Source organism: Microcaecilia unicolor, chromosome 12, assembly GCF_901765095.1.
Source record: "Microcaecilia unicolor chromosome 12, aMicUni1.1, whole genome shotgun sequence".
In the NCBI taxonomy this organism is placed as follows: Eukaryota; Metazoa; Chordata; class Amphibia; order Gymnophiona; family Siphonopidae; genus Microcaecilia; species Microcaecilia unicolor.
Window position 1 is genome coordinate 103,580,893 of NC_044042.1, and position 21,802 is coordinate 103,602,694.

The following is a 21,802-nucleotide window of genomic DNA, read 5'->3' on the forward strand; positions in this document are numbered from 1 at the left end:
GTGTGCTGCTGCGGCTAGGAAAGCGAATAGAATGTTGGGTGTTATTAGGAAGGGTATGGAGTCCAGGTGTGCGGATGTTATAATGCCGTTGTATCGCTCCATGGTGCGACCGCACCTGGAGTATTGTGTTCAGTACTGGTCTCCGTATCTCAAAAAAGATATAGTAGAATTGGAAAAGGTACAGCGAAGGGCGACGAAAATGATAGTGGGGATGGGACGACTTTCCTATGAAGAGAGGCTGAGAAGGCTAGGGCTTTTCAGCTTGGAGAAGAGACGGCTGAGGGGAGATATGATAGAAGTGTATAAAATAATGAGTGGAATGGATCGGGTGGATGTGAAGCGACTGTTCACGCTAACCAAAAATACTAGGACTAGAGGGCATGAGTTGAAGCTACAGTGTGGTAAATTTAAAACGAATCGGAGAAAATTTTTCTTCACCCAACGTGTAATTAGACTCTGGAATTCGTTGCCGGAGAACGTGGTACAGGCGGTTAGCTTGACGGAGTTTAAAAAGGGGTTAGATAGATTCCTAAAGGACAAGTCCATAGACCGCTATTAAATGGACTTGGAAAAATTCCTCATTTTTAGGTATAACTTGTCTGGAATGTTTTTACGTTTGGGGAGCGTGCCAGGTGCCCTTGACCTGGATTGGCCACTGTCGGTGACAGGATGCTGGGCTAGATGGACCTTTGGTCTTTCCCAGTATGGCACTACTTATGTACTTATGTACTTATGTACTTACTTCCCTTTACGAGAGGAGAAAAAGACCTCTGATGCTCGGCTTATCGTTGTGGATTATTCAACAAAACTGCCATGCGAACTTTCTCGTCAGTCTGAAAAACCTCCTTTCAATTAATTTTTATTTTTTTATGTTTACTTTTTTTCAATTTTCTTATTAATTGCTTTCTTTTATTACTTCAAGCCATAAAGTTTCTTCCATATTAGGAACCTTAAAAATATTTGACACTTATCTGAATTTTAAAGTGACTCATTCCGGTTTGCTCAACAGAGCGCCTCTGTTTCACAGCATTCTTCCTCGGGAGATAAATCCGAAAAGCTTGCTATTCTTTTTATGTTGAGAGAGTTATCTTAAGCAAGGTATTGCCTTATAGCGTATTCAATTGAGCTTAATTATGAAAATCTCAGCAGAGGGATTTTTGGGACCTGAATGTTAATTGAAGGAGGCACGAGGCTGAAGGTTGCCTGGTGTGTAGAATATACTTGTAGCAACCCAGCCGAATTCAACAGAACATTTCTATTTGAGAACTTGCTTTATTACTAATTGTAATGTTTGTTGTCTGTAGGATTGAAAATATTTAGGCCAGATGATGAAATACACGAGGTAAGTTTATATTTCAAAAGCTGAACACAAGGACACTGTGTGCAAGTGCAGTAAATTAGCAACGTAATGATATTTATTCATTTATTTTTATTTATTTAATTTATTTATTTATTCATGCTTGTATCCCACAATTATCCAAAAATGAGTTTCGGTTCAATGTGGCTTACATGTAACAATTGTTTGAGATTACATTGGTTGAATTACATTTATAAGGTTGTATGATGCTGTGTTTTGCAGCAGTGGCGTAGCCAAGGGTGGGCTTGGGTGGGCCCAGGCCCACCCACTTTGGGTTCAGGCCCACCCAGTAGCAGCATACCTATGATGTAGCTGGCAGGGATCCCCAGGCCCCACCAGCCGAAAACCCCCAACAAGTGTCCCTCCTGCATACCTTGTAAGTAGCAGATCTTCGCCTGCAGTGAGCAGTGACATACATACTGCTCGCACCGGCCCCACAGCCTTCCCTCTGATGTATTTCTGCCTAGGCGGAAACAGGAAGCTGCATCAGAGGGAAGGGTGTGGGGCCAACTAGAGCAGTGTGTATTAGTTGCCAGGGCTGGTCTTAGCAAGTGCGGGGCCCTATGCAGACCAATTTGATGGGGCCCCACCCTAGCCCTGCCCCCACCTAACTCCGCCCCCACCCTAGCTCCAGGGCTGGCTACCCCTCCCTCTGAGTTCCCGGGCTGCTCCCTCTGAGCTCCAAGGCCCCCAGCTACTACTACTACTACTACTATTTAGCATTTCTATAGCACTACAAGGCATACGCAGCGCTGCACAAACATAGAAGAAAGACAGTCCCTGCTCAAAGAGCTTACAATCTAATAGACAAAAAATAAATAAAGTAAGCAAATCAAATCAATTAATGTGAACGGGAAGGAAGAGAGGAGGGTAGGTGGAGGCGAGTGGTTACAAGTGGTTACGAGTCAAAAGCAATGTTAAAGAGGTGGGCTTTCAGTCTAGATTTAAAGGTGGCCAAGGATGGGGCAAGACGTAGGGGTTCAGGAAGTTTATTCCAGGCGTAGGGTGCAGCGAGACAGAAGGCGCGAAGTCTAGAGTTGGCAGTAGTGGAGAAGGGAACAGATAAGAAAGATTTATCCATGGAGAGGAGTGCACGGGAAGGGGTGTAGGGAAGGACGAGTGTGGAGAGATACTGGGGAGCAGCAGAGTGAATACATTTATAGGTTAGTAGAAGAAGTTTGAACAGGATGCGAAAACGGATAGGGAGCCAGTGAAGGGTCTTGAGGAGAGTGGTAGTATGAGTAAAGCGACCCTGGCGGAAGATGAGACGGGCAGCAGAGTTTTGAACCGACTGGAGAGGGGAGAGGTGACTAAGTAGGAGGCCAGCAAGAAGCAGATTGCAGTAGTCTAAACGAGAGGTGACAAGGGTGTGGATGAGGGTTTTGGTAGAGTGCTCGGAAAGAGAGGGGCGGATTTTACGAATGTTGTAAAGAAAGAAACGACAGGTCTTGGCGGTCTGCTGGATATGAGCAGAGAAGGAGAGAGAAGAGTCAAAGATGACCCCAAGGTTTCGAGCTGAGGAGACAGGGAGAATGAGAGAGCCATCAACAGAAATAGAAAACGGGGGGAGCGGGGAGGTGGGTTTGGGGGGGAAAATGAGAAGCTCGGTTTTGGTCATATTTAATTTCAGGTGGTGTTGAGACATCCAGGCAGCAATGTCAGACAAGCACGCTGAAACTTTGGTTTGGATGCAAGGTGAGATATCAGGGGTAGAAAGATAGATTTGGGAGTCATCAGCATAGAGATGGTAGGAAAAGCCATGGGATGAGATTAATGAACCAAGGGAAGAAGTGTAGATAGAAAAGAGGAGGGGACCAAGAACAGAACCCTGAGGTACGCCGACAGGCAGAGGGATAGAAGTAGAAGAGGATCCACCAGAGTGAACACTAAAGGTGCGGAGGGAGAGGTAGGAAGAGAACCAGGAAAGGACAGAGCCCTGGAATCCAAGTGAGGACAGGGTATCGAGAAGTATGCTGTGATCGACAGTGTCAAAAGCAGCGGAAAGATCAAGAAGAATGAGGATGGAATAGTGACCTCTGGATTTAGCCAGTAATAGGTCATTGGAGACTTTAGTAAGCGCAGTTTCGGTTGAGTGGAGAGGGCGAAAACCAGATTGTAATGGGTCAAGAATAGCATGTGAGGACAGAAAATCAAGGCAGCGGCGGTGAACAGCACGCTCAAGTAATTTGGAGAGAAAAGGAAGGAGGGAGATGGGTCGGTAATTAGAGGGACAAGTAGGGTCAAGTGAAGGCTTCTTAAGGAGAGGTGTGACCACAGCATGTTTAAAGGCAGCAGGGACAGTCGCAGTGGAAAGTGAGAGGTTGAGAATATGACAGATAAAAGGAATAAGAGTAGGAGAGATGGCATTAAGAAGGTGGGTGGGAATGGGATCAGAGGAACAGGTGGTACATTTTGAGGAAGAAAGGAGAAGTGTAGTTTCCTCAATAGTAACTTCAGGAAAGGAGGAAAGGGAATGAGGGGAAGGAGAGAGAGGGGAACAGACTAGTGGAGGGAGAGCTGGTGAGGTAGAGAAAGCAAGGTTTATCTTTTGAACCTTGTTGTGAAAGAATTCAGCAAGGGTCTGAGGAGATAATGAAGGGGGAGTTGGGGGAGGGGGCACCTTGAGGAGAGAGTTCAATGTGGTGAAGAGAAGTCGAGGATTAGAGCTAAGAGAGTTGGTCAGTTGGATATAATAATCCTGTTTGGCACGTAAAAGAGCAGATTGGAAGGAGGTCAGCATGAACTTAAAGTGTAAGAAATCAGCGAGGGCCCGAGATTTCCGCCAGAGGCGTTCGGCGGAGCGGGTACAGGAACGTAGGTAGCGGATATTAGAAATCAGCCAAGGTTGGGGTTTTGTACGCCTTACAGGGCGGGTCATCAAAGGTGCAAGAGTGTCTAAGGCAGAGGATAGAGTATTGTTGTAAGAAGAAACAGCCTCGTTGACAGACGTGGATGGTGCCACAGTAGAGAGGAGGTTTGAAACATGGGAGGATAGAGATGAAGGGTCGATATCGTGAAGATTCCTAGATAAATTAGATAGGATAGGACGGGACTGGGAGGGAGGAGATTTAAGTGTGAAAGTTATAAGATGGTGATCAGAGGAGGGATGATCAGAGGCAAGGAAACTAGAAGGTGAACAGTTGGAGGAGAAGATGAGATCAAGACAGTGACCATTTTGATGAGTGGGGGAGGTGGAGCATAGTTGGAGATTAAAGGACGACGTTAAAGCGAGTAACTTGGAAATATAAGAGTTGGAAGGATCATTAGCAGGAATATTAAAGTCACCAAGGATGAGAGAGGGGGAGGAAGGATCATGGAAGAAGGCAAGCCAGGCGTCAAAGTCACTGAGAAAGGATGAAAGGGACTTATCAGGGGGACGATAAATGACCGCTATTCGAAGAGGCAGAGGAGAGAAAAGGCGGATAGAGTGGACTTCAAAGGAGGAAAAACAGTGAGATTGAGGTGGAAGAAGGGGTTGAAATCTGGAGGAGGGAGAGAGAAGTAGTCCAACACCGCCCCCACGGCCAGCAGGGCGAGGAGTATGTGAAAATAGATAACCGCCATGGCACAGGGCTGCGACTGAAGCAGAGTCATCAGGGCAGAGCCAGGTTTCTGTTATGGCGAGCAGATGGAGGTGACGCGAGATAAAGAGGTCCTGGATATAGGGGAGTTTGTTACAGATAGAGCTCCAGGGCTTCCCCCCCTAGGGCTCCCAGCTCCAAGGCCCCCCTCCCTCCCGGTCATTTTTTAACACCCCCTCCAAAATTCAGTACTAGGTATGCCGAGAATACAAAACACTCAGGACCTATTGAGCAATTCTACCATACCATAAGCAGTCATTTCTACGAATCACACAAAGAAAAGGAAAACATCTTAAAACACTACAGTGAGCACTAGAACATCAATTCACCTATTGTAAAATGAAACCAGACAGAATAGTACAGATCGTCGCTCCTGCACAGTCAATGCCAACTGAAAGGCATGCCTTTTTCACAAACACCCTAATCCACTATAGAATAAGTAATCATAAACTTTCTATTTAGACAAAAATTAAACTGAACCCCCAATGCCAGATTCTGCATACAATGCAACACCACAGAAACAGAAAATATAAAGACAGCAGATGTAAATTTGAAAAAACTAACAAATACCAATCACCACTTTACAAATTAACAAATAGAAATAAAACAAATATAGAAAGTAAAATAATACCATTTTATTAGACTAATACATTTGGCTTCCAGAGGCCAAAATCTCCTTCCTCAGGTCAATACAGTATAGTGCTGTTACAGTATCCTATCCTGACCTGAGGAAGGGGGTTTTTTTCTCTGAAAGTTAAGTCGAAATGTATTAAAATTAGTCCAATAAAAAGATTACCTTATTTACATGTTCTATTTATAAACATTTATTAACACAGCTACAATAATATATCCTAAAGCAAAAAAATAAAACTATATATTTTATTTACAGTTTGTTGTCTCTGGTTTCTGCTTTCCTCATCTTCTTTTCACTGTCTTCCTTCCATCCAGCATCTGTCATCCAGTGTCTGCCCTCTCTGCTGTCACCTCCATCCAATGTCTGCCCTCTCTCCCTGCCCCTTCCATCCACATCTGCCCTCTATCTCTGCCCCTTCCATGATCCATCCACCATCTGCCCTCTCTCTCTCCCCCATCCATTCACTGTCTGCCCTTTCTATCCCTGCCATCCACTGTCTGCCCTTTCTCTCTGCCCCTTCAATCCACAATTTCATCTCCCTCTCCCATCCATCCAGGGTTTGCCCTCCCTCTCGCTACCCCATCCAGGATCTGCCCCTCTCTCCGCCCCTTTTTCAGCCCCCAGTTCCAGCCCCACTATCCCACCAGTCCCCCATTTCAGCCCCCCAGCCACTTCTCCCTATCCCGTTTTCAGCCTCCAGTCCCAGTACTAGCCCCCTTATCCCACCTACCCTCCTTTTCAGCCCCCAGTTCCAGCCCCCTTCATCCACATGCCTTGTATTAGGGCCCCCTTTTCAGGACCATTCTCCCACCTGACCCACGCATGCCCCATTTTCCCACCAGCCCCAGGCATGGCCCCCATTTTCCCATATGGCCCCTTCTCAGACCCCAGTGCCTGCCCCTTCAACCATCCAAGAACACCCTCCCCAGTCCCCTTCTCCCATCCAAGAACACCAGTCCCCTCCCCACCCGTCCCCTTTAACCATCCAAGAACCCCTTCCCCACCCCCTTCTCCCATCCATGAACCCCCTCCCCACCTCGGTCCCCTTCTCCCATCCAAGAACCCCAGTCCCCTCCCCACCCGTCCCCTTCTCACATCTGAGAACTCCCTCCTCAGTCCCCTTCTCCCATCCAAGAACCCCAGTCCCCTCCCCACCCGACCCCTTTAACCGTCCAAGAACCCCCTCCCCACCCCTTCTCCCATCCGTGAACCCCCTCCTCACCTCGGTCCCCTTCTCCCATCCAAGAACCCCAGTCCCCTCCCCACCCTTCCCCTTCTCACATCCGAGAACTCCCTCCTCAGTCCCCTTCTCCCATCCAAGAACTCCAGTCCCCTCCCCACCCGTCCCCTTCAACCATCCAAGAACCCCCTCCCCACCCCCTTCTCCCATCCGTGAACCCCCTCCCCACCTCAGCTTTAGAAATGTTAAGTAGTAGTCTCCTTCCCATTTGAGAACCCCCTCCCCACCCTTCCCCCACCTGAGAACCCCCACCCCACACACCCTTCTCCCATCTGTGTCCCCCCCCCCTACCTACTAGCTTTGTTCTCCTGCCGCCCACCACCCTCACTGGCTTTAAAAAAAGAATTTGGAAGCGCCAGAGGGACAGGCAGCACCTCGTGTCTGCCCTCCCTGCTACTAAAAATGTCTTCGACGTCGTCATTGGGCCTTCTCACATTGAGTCCCGCCCACCCTCGCGGTAATTGGAAGTTACCTCAGAGAAGGGCGGGACTCAATGTGAGAAGGCCCGACGACGACGTCGAAGACATTTTTAGTAGCAGGGCAGACGGGAGGCGCTGTCTGTCACTCAGGCGCTACCAAATTCTTTTTTTTAAGGTAGGACAGGGTGGGAGCAGCGGGTGCAGGGCACCCCCCACCCGCTGACATCCGGGGCGGACCGCCCCCACCACTCCGCCGTCGCGCGCCATCCAAGGGAGGGAGGACTGGAACTCGGGCGGTCGGGGCGGGGCGACCTTAGGCGCACCGCGCGGGGCCCCCCTGAGTGTGGGGCCCTATACGGCCGCCTCGGTCGCCTCGCCTTAAGACCGGCCCTGTTAGTTGCTGCTCGCTGCTGGTGAAAATCTGCTATTTAAAAGGTATACGGGAGAGGGAGGATGTTTGAGAGACCATATGGCATGCAGGCGAGAGGAGAGACCAAATCACTTGTGGGACGGGGCGAGGTTCTTCTGCCCACCCATCTTGGGCCCAGTGCCACCCAAAATTGGGTATCTGGCTACGCCCCTGTTTTGCAGTGGTTACAATTTTTAGCACTTATGTTTTTTACGGGCGTTTTTCTGATAGGTTTGCTCGAGCGTTCAAAGGAGCCATAACTGATTTAATGTGCCCTTCGCAGTTTCACTTTCCTGGCCGTGTGTACTTACACGTGCATGGCTTAATCTTTGAGACAAGTGATCGCTCGAGCGAACCTATCAGAAAAACGCCCGTAAAAAAGATAAGTGCTAAAAATTGCATATTAGAATATATATTGACTGTATAAAAGCAATTAATAGAGTAAGTTTTGACTGGTGAGGATTCCCGCCTGTTACCACACTGGTATTTGTAAGAACCAGAGGTGAAGCGGAGCGCTGCTGTTCAAAAGAGAGGGAATGGCACCGGGGATCTGAAGTCTTTTTACCTCTTAAAGACTGTGTAGATAGATACCTATAGTTTGCTATAGAGGTATTAGATTCTTGAACTCACTGAGCAAAAAGTAGACAATTTAAAGTAATATAACATAGCAAATGACGGCAGATAAGACCTGCCCAACAAGATAAAAACTCATTTTGCATGGTATATGATACTTCATATGTATACCTGAGTTTGATTTGTCATTTCTGCTACTGTCAATAAAGACCTTGTTCAGGAAGACACTCATTGTGAGAGGACTTTTTTGGATCCACTGTGTGTTTTGCCTTTCTTTGATTTGTCCTTGCCATTCTCAGGGCACAGACCGTAGGAGTCTGCCCTGCACTGTTTTATCAGTCAATATTCAGAAATGTATTTATTTATTTATTTTTGTGCATTTTTACCCCACATTTTCCCACAAGAGCAGGCACAATGTGGCTTACAGTAATACAATGCATGGAGGACATAGTTAAAGAATGAGACAGGCTGGGATTGAAATAGGGGACTACACAGGATAAGAGAAAGGGGCAAAGCAACCGGCAGATAATCATATATAGTCAGCAAGGGTGAGGTGTTAAACATAGGAGTTGCCTGGGGAATATGCTTTGGTGGGGTTGTAGCCTTTCTGTTTGAAGGATGCAGTCAAGGTTTCGAGGTGGCTGTCTCTGTCCCCTGAGTCAGAGCAGATACGGTGATATCTTGTGGCTTGGCTGTAAATGATGGATATTTTTGTATGTGAAGGGTGGAAACTGGAGTTGTGGAGGTAGCAGCATTTGTCTGTGGGTTTCTTGTATATGGATGTTTATATATAGCAATCGCTGATTGAGACTGTGGTGCCCAAAAAGGGTGAATAAAACGAGAGAGAGAGGGAAAAGCAAGCAGGACCTAGTTTAGTATTAAGGGGGGAATAAAAAGAGAAAGAGAGAGAGAGAAAAGAAAGTATCATTAACTAGTTGCCATGGAGGGGAATAATCGAACGGCGCCGGCGAAATCGCTGGCCGGCCATCTTTGGGGCCGGCTCCATGAGGGGGCGGAGCCAAGCGTATTTTCGAAATACGCTTGGCGCTAGCCAAATCGCTCGCCGAGTTTAGAGCAGGATCGAGGGCAGATCGCCGGGTTTACATGAGATGGCCGGCTTCATTTTCCAGCTATAATGGAAACCGGGCCCGGCCATCTCAGACCCAGCGAAATGCAAGGCATTTGGTCATGGGAGGAGCCAGCATTTGTAGTGCACTAGCCCCCCTGACATGCCAGGACACCAACCGGGCACCCTAGGGAGCACTTCAAAAAATTTAGAAAAAAAACAAAAATAGCTTCCAGGTGCATGGCACCCTTACCTTGGGTGCTGAGCCCCCCAAATCGCCCCCAAAACCCATTCCCCACAACTCTACACCATTACCATAGCCCTAAGGGGTGAAGGGGGCGCCTACATGTGGGTATAGTGGGTTTTGGGGGTTTTGGAGGGCTTAACATTAACCACAAAAAGTCTAACAGGTAGGGGGGGATGGACCTGGGTCTACCTGGCTGAAGTGCACTGCACCCACTAAAAACTGCTCCAGGGACCTGCATACTGCTGTCAAGGAGCTGGGTATGACATTTCAGGCTGGCATACAGGCTGGCAAAAAACGTTTTAGGTTTTTGTTTTGGGTGGGAGGGGGTTGGTGACCACTGGGGGAGTAAGGGGAGGTGATCCCCGCTTCCCTCCGGTGGTCATCTGGTCAGTTGGGGCACTTTTTTCAGAGTTGTGTAACCTAGGGTTAAAGAAAAATTAAATTAATACTTACCTGGGACCTCCGAGATTCGGCGCTGAGTTGGGGCCGAGGAACACCCCAAATTTGGGAGTCCGGGGAGGGATTGTATGTCAGGGCCGATTTCAGGCCCGTTAGGGAGCTGGTGAGGTTTTTCGGGCCGATTTGGGGCCCGAATCAGCTGCAGCAGGCAGCGCGACGATGGTATGGGTCTTCGGGCCCTGTCCAGGGCCGTTTTGCTTTGGGGTTCGGGGCTCAGGGTTGTGGGCGCAGAGGCGCCGTCGTTTTCATGTCCGGGGACAATTGCGGACGTCCCCGGACCGGAAGAAATAAGGTCGGGTTCGGCGGTGGGCACAGAGGCGCCGAAGAAGCGGGCGAGGCCTGTTTTTAGGCCTGGGAGAAGCGACGAGAGGAGAGGAAGCGTGCGAGCATGCTCCCGATGGGGGCGCGTCACACGCACGTTTCGGGAACGCGCGCCGGACCGGAGCTCCGTTTAGGCCTAAGCCAGGGCCTAAATTTTCGGACGGAGCTCCGGGAGTTTTTTTGATTTTTTGATTTTTGTCTCCGTTTTTGCATCCGGACGTCCGGGACCAGAACCGGAGGGGGTCTCCGATTAAGGGGAAAATCACGGACAAGGTAAGGGGTCTTTTGACCTGAAATTTTATTTTGTTTATTTTTAAATTAAGTAAATACAGTTTTTGATTTTTTAAAAATCAGGGGTTTAAGTTATTTAAATTTGGTTTGCATATTCGTGATCGGGGAATTTTTCTGGATCTTTGGGGTGGGTTAGTTTTTTAATTTAAATATTTTTAGGGGGTATTTTGGAGGGGTGCTAGTTTGAAGGGGTTAATAAAGGGTTAAATTCTTAAATTCGACAGGGTAGATTAAGGAAGGGGTATATTAATTTTTGAAATGGGTTTTACAAATTTGGGTAATTTTGGAGGGGTGTTAGAGGGGATAATGTGCGGCGGATAGGAAATTTGGGGTATTTTTAAAATTTAAAAGTATGGTTAGATGGAGGATTCAGGGTTTTAGTGGCAGGGAAAATTTGGGGTGTTTTGGAGAAAATGGGAAGGAGTTATAATTTTATTTTATAATTTCCCATTAAACTCTATGGGAAATTATAAAATAAAATGGAGATTTTGCTGTGCTTCTCAAGATTCCGCGGGTCAGCTAGAGGGTTTAGAATGTTGGAAAAGGCTTGGGATTGGTCAGCACTGCTCGGAATCCCAAGCCAAAGCTTGGTCTCCTAGGAGATGAGGCTAACTGGCAGTTGCAGTGAGAGGCTGGTGACTGAAGAGAGCGGAAGCGCAGCTCAGTGTGGGAGAGTCAGTGTGAGATTAGTAGTGGTTGGAAGTTAAAAAGTGAGTCTAGTGTGATAGTAAAAAGTGTGATAGTGATAGTGAATGAAAGGAAAAGCCAGACAAGGGATTTTATTTAATTTTTGATTAATTATAATAAACTTGGGGGGTATGAAGTGTGATTGGTTTTGGTAGTGAAGTGTATGAAGGATAGGGGAAAGTGTATGAGTACATGTGAGCATAAGAACGTGGAAAGTTGGGATGCAAGTGAATGAAAGGGTTATCAGCCTCTTCAGTTAGGGAATTAAGTGATTAGTATAGGCAAAAATCAGTACAGGGATTTTTGTGTTATTTTATTTAAATAGTTTAATTGGCCCTAAGTATAATCTAATAATTCACTAGAACTAAAGGTATAAATAAAGTGTGAGAATAGATAGGGTTTTCCTTCCTATTAAGTTTTTAAGAGATAGGTTTAGGGAGAAGAGACCTGGAAGAAGAACCTGTAAGTTGGAGAACCACCAAGGGCCCCTCCGCAAGACAGACTACACGTCAAGTGAACCGATATTAGCTAAGTGACTATTGAGAGAATAGAGAAAAAAAATAGAAAAGAAAAGATAGAGAAAGGCAAAGACAATTTCTTAAATACTTACCATGCTTGTTTCTCTAGAGTGAAGACGGTACGGTACCTGTGAAAATAAAAGCAAAAGAACACACAAAGTATCAATTCTAGGAGTGTACAGTATAGCTTATTGGTTATCTAACTTAATTTAAAAGAAATTGAGATATGGTTTTGTAAGATACTTATCTGAAAGTTCTGAGTATAAAAGTGATTCCTGTAAAGAAAAAGATAATAGAAAACAAGTTAATATATTAAACCTGAGTTGAGAAATTGTTTAACTAGTATTGAATTAAGAATAGAAGGGAATTTGGTTAGAAATTAAAATGTTATTGATTCTAGGTTTTATATTTAACAGAATGTGTTAAATAAACTTGTTTTATTTATAGTAAAGATAGTAGAGTTTCATTTACTCCTCAACTAAGGGATAATCCTGAATTTAGTTTTTCTTTCCCCTCATGGTTCAAGGGATTGTGAGGAGAGGTTAGTTTTTGTAGCTTGTCCCTTCCATTCTGGTGTAGAGCCCCAGAGTCACGACTATTGCCATCTGAAAATTTGGAGCTCTATTTCTGATGACATCTGGTGCCAGAGTGAGAGGGGTACAGCCTACAGTTGGTCCTAAAAAGAAATGGACCAAGTCCACCCGGCGAAATGCTCGCCATTTTTTTTTTCATTATAAGGTGAAGCCGGCCATCCCATAACCACGCCCCCACCCTGCCCCCGTCCCGCTTTCGCTACCCTACCAACACGCCCCCCCTTTGAATGTTAGCTGGCGCCGAGACAAAAAAGCAGTTGGGGCTGACCAAAATCGGCTTTCAATAATACCGATTTGCCCGGAATCAGGAGATTGCCGGCGATCTCCCAATTTGTGTCGGAAGATCGCCGGCGATCCGTTTCGAAAATGAGCTAGATAGTATACAAACCCTTTTCCCATAGTTTTAAACTGAAACCTTTCTAGAGGTAGAAACTAAACAGCCAAAAACTCTTGTTCTAAAAGGCAGTTATTTTCTGTTCCTTGGCTGCGACCTCAATTAAATGTTAATTAAGGTGTGGGGAAGTAGAATACTTGCATAGGTTGCTGAGTCAGCTTCAAAGAGCCTGTTTAAAAGAGGCCCCTTAGATTCAAAACTATATAAAGAGGAAAGGTCCCACTGAACTTTCTTTCTGAGAAGTTCTGAGAGAAGAGGACATTTCTCTGGTAAGTGAATGCTATTTTGCTTTGTGCTTTGGGAACTTAATGATTGGGGTTTAAAGGAGGAATTGTAGGTTAGTGTTAGGCAAAATAAAAATATAAAAAGCAAATTTTATCAACTAATCCCCATAGTCTTTTCCACTTAGTTTTAAAAACTTTGTACCACAGCATTAACAGATAGAATCTAACAGGCACTGCAGGACCTAGTTTAGTATTAAGGGGGGAATAAAAAGAGAAAGAGAGAGAGAGAAACAAGTATCATTAACTAGTTGCCATGGAGGGGAATAATCGAACGGAGCCAGCGAAATAGTTTGCCGACGATCTATTTTGGCGGTGCCGCAAACAGCTGGCCGAACCGTATTATCGAAAAAGATGGCCAGCCATCTTTTCTTTTGATAATAAGGGCGATAAGGAGGAAGAACATCCGCTTCCCGGGCATCAAACACGTCCCGGAACGTCTGATACTCAGCGGGAAGTTGAGAACTGCAAGCCTTCATACCTCCTGTTGCCACCTTCACACTCCCTCTAGATGAGACCCTAAGTTTAAGGCAGGTCTCCTGACACCGAGGGCTTCAACTAGCCACATCGCTGGTCTCCCAGTTAATCTGAGGCATGTGTTGGCGTAACCAGGGCATGCCCAGGATTACCGGATGAATAGCCTGAGGGAGCACGTACAATTGGATCGTCTCATCATGACTCACTCCCAGCCTCATTTGTAAAGGTTTGGTGATTTGCGTGATAGGGTGAGGCAAGGCCATTCCCTGCACTGAGGTTACCTGCAGTGGCGATCCACAGGGCACACAAGAATTACCTAACTCTGTCAGGAGTTCAGCAGCGATGAAATTACCTCCGGCTCCCGAATCTATCAAAGCCGAGGTGGACACTGTGAAATCCAGATATTGCAGGGTCAATGGAACAATAACCAATCTTTCATGTAATGGGGATACTTGTTCAGGCTTAGCGAATACATAACCCAGGGCCACCCGCCTCAGTGGTCCTGGGTCTGGCTGTTTCCCGACTTACAAGGACAATAAGCCACCATATGGCCGGTTCCTCCACAGTAGAAGCAGAGTCGATTCCTTCGGCGAAAAGTTCGCTGCTCCTCGGAGAGTCGGGATAGGCCCATTAGCATTGATTCTTTGGAACTCTCCGCCGCAAGCCCCTGTGCCCTCTGACATGACTGTGACCCCGAGGTGGAACGCGGTCCTGGACGCTGGTTCGCCCTTTCCTGGGTTCTCTCCTGAAACCGCACATCCACTTGGGTACATAGGGAGATCACTGCATCCAACAATGCAGGTACTTCTTGTCCGGCTAACTCATCTTTAATGCGGCTATTTACTCCCTGCCAGAATATGGCAGTCAAGGCTTCTTGGTTCCAGCCAAGTTCCGCAGCAAGAGTCCGGAAGCAAATAGCATATACCCCCACCGAGTCTGTATCCTGTTGCACTCGCAACAGCTCTCCAGTGGTGGAGGACGGTCTTTCGGGAACGTTGAACACCATCCGGAATTGACGTAGGAACTCGTTGAAATTAGTTAGCAAGGGATCTCTCTGTTCCCAAAGAGGAGTGGCCCATGCCAGAGCTGGTCCAGACAAGGGAGTCATCATATATGTGATTTTGAGTTGATCAGATGGAAAGGCCCGGGGCAGCATTTCAAATAGCATTCTGCATTGGTTGTTGAAACCTCAGCAGAGGGTGTGCCATTAAAGCGTGGCAGGTCCGGCAGCTGGAATCCCAAGGGAGCTCCTCCCAGCTCCGAAGGGCTAGGAGCAACCTGGCGGGCTGCCTGCATGGTCTGCATCTGGGAGCAGACATTCTGCAGCGCCGCGGATAGTTGGTTCAGCTGTCCTTGCTGCTGTTGTACAATTCGGGTCAACTCGGCCATCTCGGACTTGTCCGACGAGCTCATGGCTTCGGCTTTCTGTCAGGCATGCCAAGTGGAGATGTGAGCCCTTGTGCCCAATGGAGGAAGAATCTCCAACGAGCTGTCGGCCAACCCCGAGTTCCCCCTGTGTCTCCCTCTGTTCCCCAGGGGTTGAGCCCCCAGATGCGGGAAGCCAACAGCAGGAAGAATTAAGTCCAGAACAAAGTCCATGGGGCACAGCCAGGCAGCGGGCAAAGAAGGACCAGGAGCAAACAGTGGTCAAGACCAGGCAGCAAACAGTAGAAAATCCAGGATCAGGCAAAGGTCAATACCAGGCAGCAATCAAAGGAAGAACCCGAAGCACTACAACTACCCAGAGGACTGAATAGAAGCCGAAGCGTGGAAGGACTGGAAGCAGGGCTTTAAACAGGACAGGAATTAAGCCCAAACATGCACAGCTGTCTTCAAGATGGCTGCCCCCTCAAGATGGGAGATGCCAAGCCCAAATATGGGCTTCCTTCCTGAGGCTGCCCAGCTCCAAGATGTCCGCCCCACTAAGGCACCCACCTCTGAGATGGCCGCCCTATCCTGGAGATGCCCAAATCCAAGATGCCCGCCATCTCCTCAGATGCCCATACCATGCGTAAGCAGGGAACATGACACAGTTTTTCTCCTCTCTTCCCTTTCCCTCATCTCCATCCATGTGCATCTTCTTCCTTTTTCTTTCCTCCCCTCCATCCGTGTCTAGCACTTCTCCTCTCTTCCCTCCCCTGTATTCATATAAAGCAATAATTCTCTCTCCCCTCTCCTCCATCCGTCCAGCATTTCTCCTCTCTCCCCCCAAACCCCATGTCTCCTGCTTTCCTCTCCATTCATTTCCAGCATTTCTCCTCTCTTCCCTTCCCTCCCATCCATGTGCATCTCCTTCCTGTCTTCCCTCCCCTCCATCTATGTCCAGCGATTGTCCCTTGTCCTTCCCTGCCATCCATGTCCAGTGATTCTCCTCTCTCCCCTTCCCTCCCCTCTCATCCATGTCCAATGATTATCCTCTCCCCTGCCCTCCCCTTCCATCCATGTCCAGCAAATCTCTCTTCCCTGACCTCCCCTCCCATTCATGTCCAATATGTGTCCTCTCTCCCCTGCCCTCCCCTCCCATCCATGTCCAGCGATTCTCCACTCTCCCCTGCCCTCCCCTCCCATCCATGTCCAGCATGTCTCCTCTCTCCCCTGCCCTCCCCTCTATGTCCAGCGATTCTCCTCTCTCCCCTGCACTCCCATTCTATCCATGTCCAGCATGTCTCCCCTGCCCTCCCCTCCCATCCATCACTGTTATCAGGCGGCCCAAGCACCATTACCTCCCACACCAGATCATACGCTCCACTAAAGACTACGTCTAGAATTTTTCCTTCTTTCGTCGGTTCCTGTACCAGCTGCTCCATAAAGCTGTCCTTGATTTCATTAAGGAATTTTACCTCCCTAGCATGTCCCGATGTTACATTTACCCAGTCAATATCGGGGTAATTGAAATCACCCATTATTATTGTGTTGCCCAGTTTGTTTGCGTCCCTAATTTCCTTTAACATTTCTGCATCCGTCTGTTCATCCTGGCCAGGCGGACGGTAGTACACTCCTATCATTATCCTTTTCCCCTTTACACATGGAATTTCAATCCACAGTGATTCCAAGAAGTGTTTTGTTTCCTGCAGAATTTTCAATCTATTTGATTCAAGGCTCTCGTTAATATACAATGCTACCCCTACACCAATTCGATCACCCTATCACTATGATATAACTTGTACCTTGGTATGACAGTATCCCACTGGTTATCCTCCTTCCATGAGGTCTCAGAGATGCCTATTATATCTAATTTTTCATTTAGTGCAATTTATTCTAACTCTCCCATCTTATTTCTTAGACTCCTAGCATTTGCATATAGACATTTCAGAGTATGTTTGTTGTTTGCTTAGATCTTGACACTATTGATTTGCCATCTTTTGTCTGATCTTTAGTTGTATTTAAGGGCACCTGGCCTACCATGGTCTGTTGTGCAACCTCACTAACCAGAAACCCTATCTTCCCTGTTTGTGAGGTATCCTTGCAAGATACCTTATCCCGAACCATGTGCTTTTGAGCGACTGTCGGCCTTCCCCCCATTTCTAGTTTAAAAGCTGCTCTATCTCCTTTTTAAATGTCGATGCCAGCAGCCTGGTCCCACCTTGGTTAAGGTGGAGCCCATCCTTTCGGAATAGACTCCCCCTTCCCCAGAATGTTGCCCAGTTCCTAACAAATCTAAAACCCTCCTCCCTGCACCATCGTCTCATCCACACATTGAGACTCCGGAGCTCTGCCTGTCTCTTGGGCCCTGCGTGTGGAACAGATAGCATTTCAGAAAATGCTACCCTAGAGGATCTGGATTTCAGCTTTCTACCTAAGAGCCTAAATTTGGCTTCCAGAACCTCTCTCCCACATTTTCCTATGTCATTGGTACCCACATGTACCAAGACAGCGGACTCCTCCCCAGCACCATCTAAAATCCTATCTAGGTGACGCATGAGGTCCACTACCTTCGCACCAGGCAGGCAAGTCACCAGGCAATCCTCATGTCCACCAGCCACCCAGCTATCTATATGCCTAATGATCGAATCACCAACTACAACAGCTGTCCTAACCCTTCCCTCCCGGGCAGCACTTAGAGACATATCCTCGGTGCGAGTGGATAGTGCATCCCCTGGTGGGCAGGTTCTGGCTACAGGAGTACTTCCTACTTCACCAGGATGATGCTTTCCTTCTAGGAGACCTCCCTCCTCCAAGGTAGCACAAGGGCTACCAGACTGGAGGTGGGACTTCTCTACAACATCCCTGTAGGTCTCCTCTATGTACCTCTCTGTCTCCCTCAGCTCCACCAAGTTGGCTACTCTAACCTCAACAGAACAGACATGTTCCCAGAGAGCTAGGAGCTCTTTGCATCGGACACAAACATATGACATCTCACCAGCTGGGAGAGAATCATACATGTGACACTCAATGCAAAAGACTGGATAGCACCCCTCTCGCTGCTGGACTGCTGACTCCATCTTAGTGTTTTTGAGTTTCTCAATAATTTAAAACTTGCTACAGTATTAAGGATATTAGCCTAATATAAAAGTGTCTTTTAGTTTATATAGAGGGGCATAATTGAACGCGAACGCCTATCTCCATGGGCATCTATGTCCGAAAATGGGTACATGAAGAGGAGGGACAGACCATATTTTCGAAAAAAAATGGACGTCTTTTTTTTGTTTTGAAAATACGGTTTGTATGGACCAAATGCCATGGATTTGTTCGTTTCTGAGCTGGGCATTTTTTTTTTTAGCGATAATGGAAACTAAAACCGGCCAGCTCAAAAACGTCCTAATCCGAGCCATTTGGTCGTGGGAGGGGCCAGGATTCGTAGTACACTGGCCCCCCTGACATGCCAGGACACCAACTGGGCACCCTAGAGGTCAGTGCGGTAGACTCCAGAAACAGCTCCCACATGCATAACTCCCTTACCATGGGTGCTGAGCCCCCAACCCCCTCCCCCAAAACCCATTACCCACAAATGTACAACACTACCATAGCTCTTAGGGGTGAAGAGGGCACCTACATGTGGGTACAATGGGTTTTGGAGGCCTCCCATTTACCAGCACAAGTGTTACAGGTAGGGGGGATGGGCCTGGGTCCGCCTGCCTAAAGTGCACTGCGGTACCCACTAAAAGTGCTCCAGGAACCTGCTTACATGCAGGCCTCTAGGACTTGTTGCTGCTGTATAACCAGGGCCGGTCTTAGGGAGAGGCGACCGAGGCGGCCGCATAGGGCCCCGCGCTTAAGGGGGCCCCGCACGGCGCGCCTCAACTGTGCCTCTCCCCCTCGCTTGGACGTTGCGATGCCATTGGACCAACAACCAATGCGATTGATCATGTGCCTGGACAGATTTCTCCTCGGGGACGATTGTATACCCTGTCATGCGGGAAGTCTGATGCTATGCGCCAGTACGTCCAGGAGAATTTGAAGAAAGGATTCATCCGTCCTTCCTCCTCGCCCGCTGGCATGGGATTCTTTTTTGTGTCCAAGAAGGACGGCTCTTTACGTCCATGTCCAATAAAAAAGGTATCATCTTATTTTCTTTTCCATGTTTTATTTTGTTTGATTTCTATTGATTCCCCCTCAGTCCAAATCATAAAAATGTCATCGATGTACCAGTAGTATTTTAGGGGTTTGGTCTGGTATGTATTCAGAAATGTCTCTTCCAGCTCCGCCATAAAGAGGTTGGCATATTGGGGTGCTGTCCTGGTGCCCATCGCAGTGCCCATTATTTGTAGATAGATATCATTGTTAAAGCGGAAATAGATGTGAGTTAAAATAAATTTGATTAGTTTTGTAATGGTTTCTGGTGAGTATTGATGGTCAAGTATAGATGTTTTTAGGAATTTCTCACATGCAGCTATGCCATCTGCATGGGGAATGTTGCTGTATAGTGGTTCTACATCCATCATGACCAGAAGGGTGTTAGGTGGTAGTTGCTTGATATTTTTCAATTTATTCAGAAAGTCTGTGGTGTCTTGTATGAAGCTGTTTGTTTTGTGCACGAGAGGTTTCAGAATTCCCTCTGAGTCCAGATATTTCCTCCGTGAGCGTGCCAATACCCGATATGATTGGTCTGCCAGGGATTCCAGGTTTGTGGATTTTGGGCAGCCCACAGCAGGCTGGTTTGGTATGAGTTTCTTCAGATGTGGCTGTACTTGTTTAGGAAATGTTCTGATCAGGTCTTTCCTCTGGCAAAGAGTTCCAGAGCTTAACTATTCATTGAGTGAAAAAATATTTCCTCCTATTTGTTTTAAAAGTATTTTCATGTAACTTCCTTGAGAAATCCCTAGTCTTTGTACTTTTGGAATGAGTAAAAATATCAGTTTACTTCTACTCGTTCTACACCTCAGTCATATCTCCCCTCTTCCGTCTTTTTTCCAAGCTGAAGAGCCCTAAACTCTTCAGCCTTTCCTCATATGAGAGGAGTTCCATCGCTTTAACATTTTGGTCGCTGTTCTTTGAACCTATTCTATAAAGGGCAGTCTGTGATGAGTGCTCTTTATAGAACTGTGTTGAGTGCTGAATTCCATGATCTACTTTGGGAAGAAGAACTTACACCAGTTGAAACAAGTTGGCCAAGGATCCCTGCATGCATCTTTTGGGAACGTCCTGACCATACCTTCCTTTGAGTTGCATGTGATCCAATTTATACATCCATTGTTACAGAATAGCGCAAAAAGCCAGATTGGTACCCAAATCATAATTAATGTTTGAATTTTTTATTGCTCAACACTGCTGATGGAAAGCAAAACTGGTTTGACTCTTATGCTTCTGTATATTTATAAAATGCCTACGCAGGCATTTTCACAATAGGTTGGTGAAGGCATGTTCTATAAATACCCTAATAAATTCATTCCTTCTTCTTTCTTTTCTTAATTAATCTCTACACAATACTAACTATACTTGATATACTGGAATAACAATCCTGCTTATAATCGAAAGAGAAAAACGTCTATATTGCGTCCCAAATCGGGAGATGGGCGTCAATTTCCCGTGGGCGAACAAATCGGTATAATCGAAAGCCGATTTTGGGCGTTTCCAACTGCAATCCGTTGTGGAAACGGGTAAAGTTGACGGGGGCGTGTCGGAGGCGTGGTGAAGGCGGGACTGGGGCGTGGGTATCAGCCGAGGAGAGATGGGCGTCTTTAGCTGATAATTGGAAAAAAAAAGGCGTTTTTACCGCGATTTTGGGTCACTTTTTTGGACCCTTTTTTTCATGAACAAGTCCCAAAAAAGTGCCCCAACTGCCCAGATGACCACTGGAGGGAATCAGGGATGACCTCCCCGGACTCCCCCAGTGGTCACTAACCCCCTCCCACCAAAAAAAACACCACTTTAAAACTTTTTCCACAGCCTCAAATGCCGTACCCACCTCCATGACAGCAGAATGTGTTCTATCCTCTGACAGCCTTTCCCTGGTTCTGATGTGGCTCTCGGGTGAGTGTGACACCTCTTCTGTTATGCGCACTGCAGAGTCATATCAGCAATGCATTGTGGTGGGTGTAGGGTATTGGGCTCCGTGATTCCACTAGCTTGTGGCAAATGCTCACGATGTTGGTAGTTGGTAGGCTGTACTCCCATGGTGCTTTTCCCCCTGCTTACTGGGTCAGAGTGTGCCCTGTTTTGTTTCCGGTAGTCCATGAGGTAGTGGCCATTTTTGTAAGCCAGTTTTAGATCCCTTTCACGTGTTACCCACGTTACTGAAAGTGGGCATTGTACAGCATTCTGCCAGCTCTGACCTACTGCTAATCTCAGTACCAGGGAGACTCTTTGCCAGTGGTGCACAACCTATGATCTGCAGTTAACTGTGAGTAAGCGTGCTTATTCCAATAAAGGACGTTTTCGGAGAGATTAGTCTTCAGGTGTCAGCTGGTGTGCCAAGGTTCTACAGCAGCAACAAGTCCTAGAGGTCTGTGTGTATGCAGGTCCCTGGAGCACTTTTAGTGGGTACCGCAGTTCACTTCATGCAGGCGGACCCAGGCCCATCCCCCTCCCACCTGTAACACTTGTGCTGGTAAATAGGAGGCCTCCAAAACCCACTGTACCCACATGTAGGTGCCCCCTTCACTCCTAAGAGCTATGGTAGTGTTGTACATTTGTGGGTAGTGGGTTTTGGGGGAGGGGGGTTGGGGGCTCTGCACCCATGGTAAGGGAGCTATGCATGTGGGAGCTTTTTCTGAAGTCCACCACACTGTCCTCTAGGGTGCCCAGTTGGTGTCCTGGCATATCAGGGGGGCCAGTGTACTACCAATCCTGGCCCCTCCCACGACCAAATGGCTCGG

General features: G+C 47.3%; 1 protein-coding gene across 3 annotated transcripts in view; it reads left to right on the plus strand.

Annotated features, from left to right (window-relative positions):
* B4GALNT2 (beta-1,4-N-acetyl-galactosaminyltransferase 2) overlaps positions 1-21,802 on the plus strand; it is a 177,382-nt gene that overhangs the window by 76,448 nt on the left and 79,132 nt on the right. For 2 of the 3 annotated variants that reach the window (XM_030221269.1, XM_030221267.1), the window contains exon 5: positions 1,305-1,342. The exons of the other annotated variant lie outside the window; for it this stretch is intronic. In XM_030221269.1, coding sequence (XP_030077129.1) covers positions 1,305-1,342 — 38 coding nt within the window. The remainder of the gene's footprint in view (positions 1-1,304; positions 1,343-21,802) is intronic. 3 annotated transcript variants of the gene reach the window in all.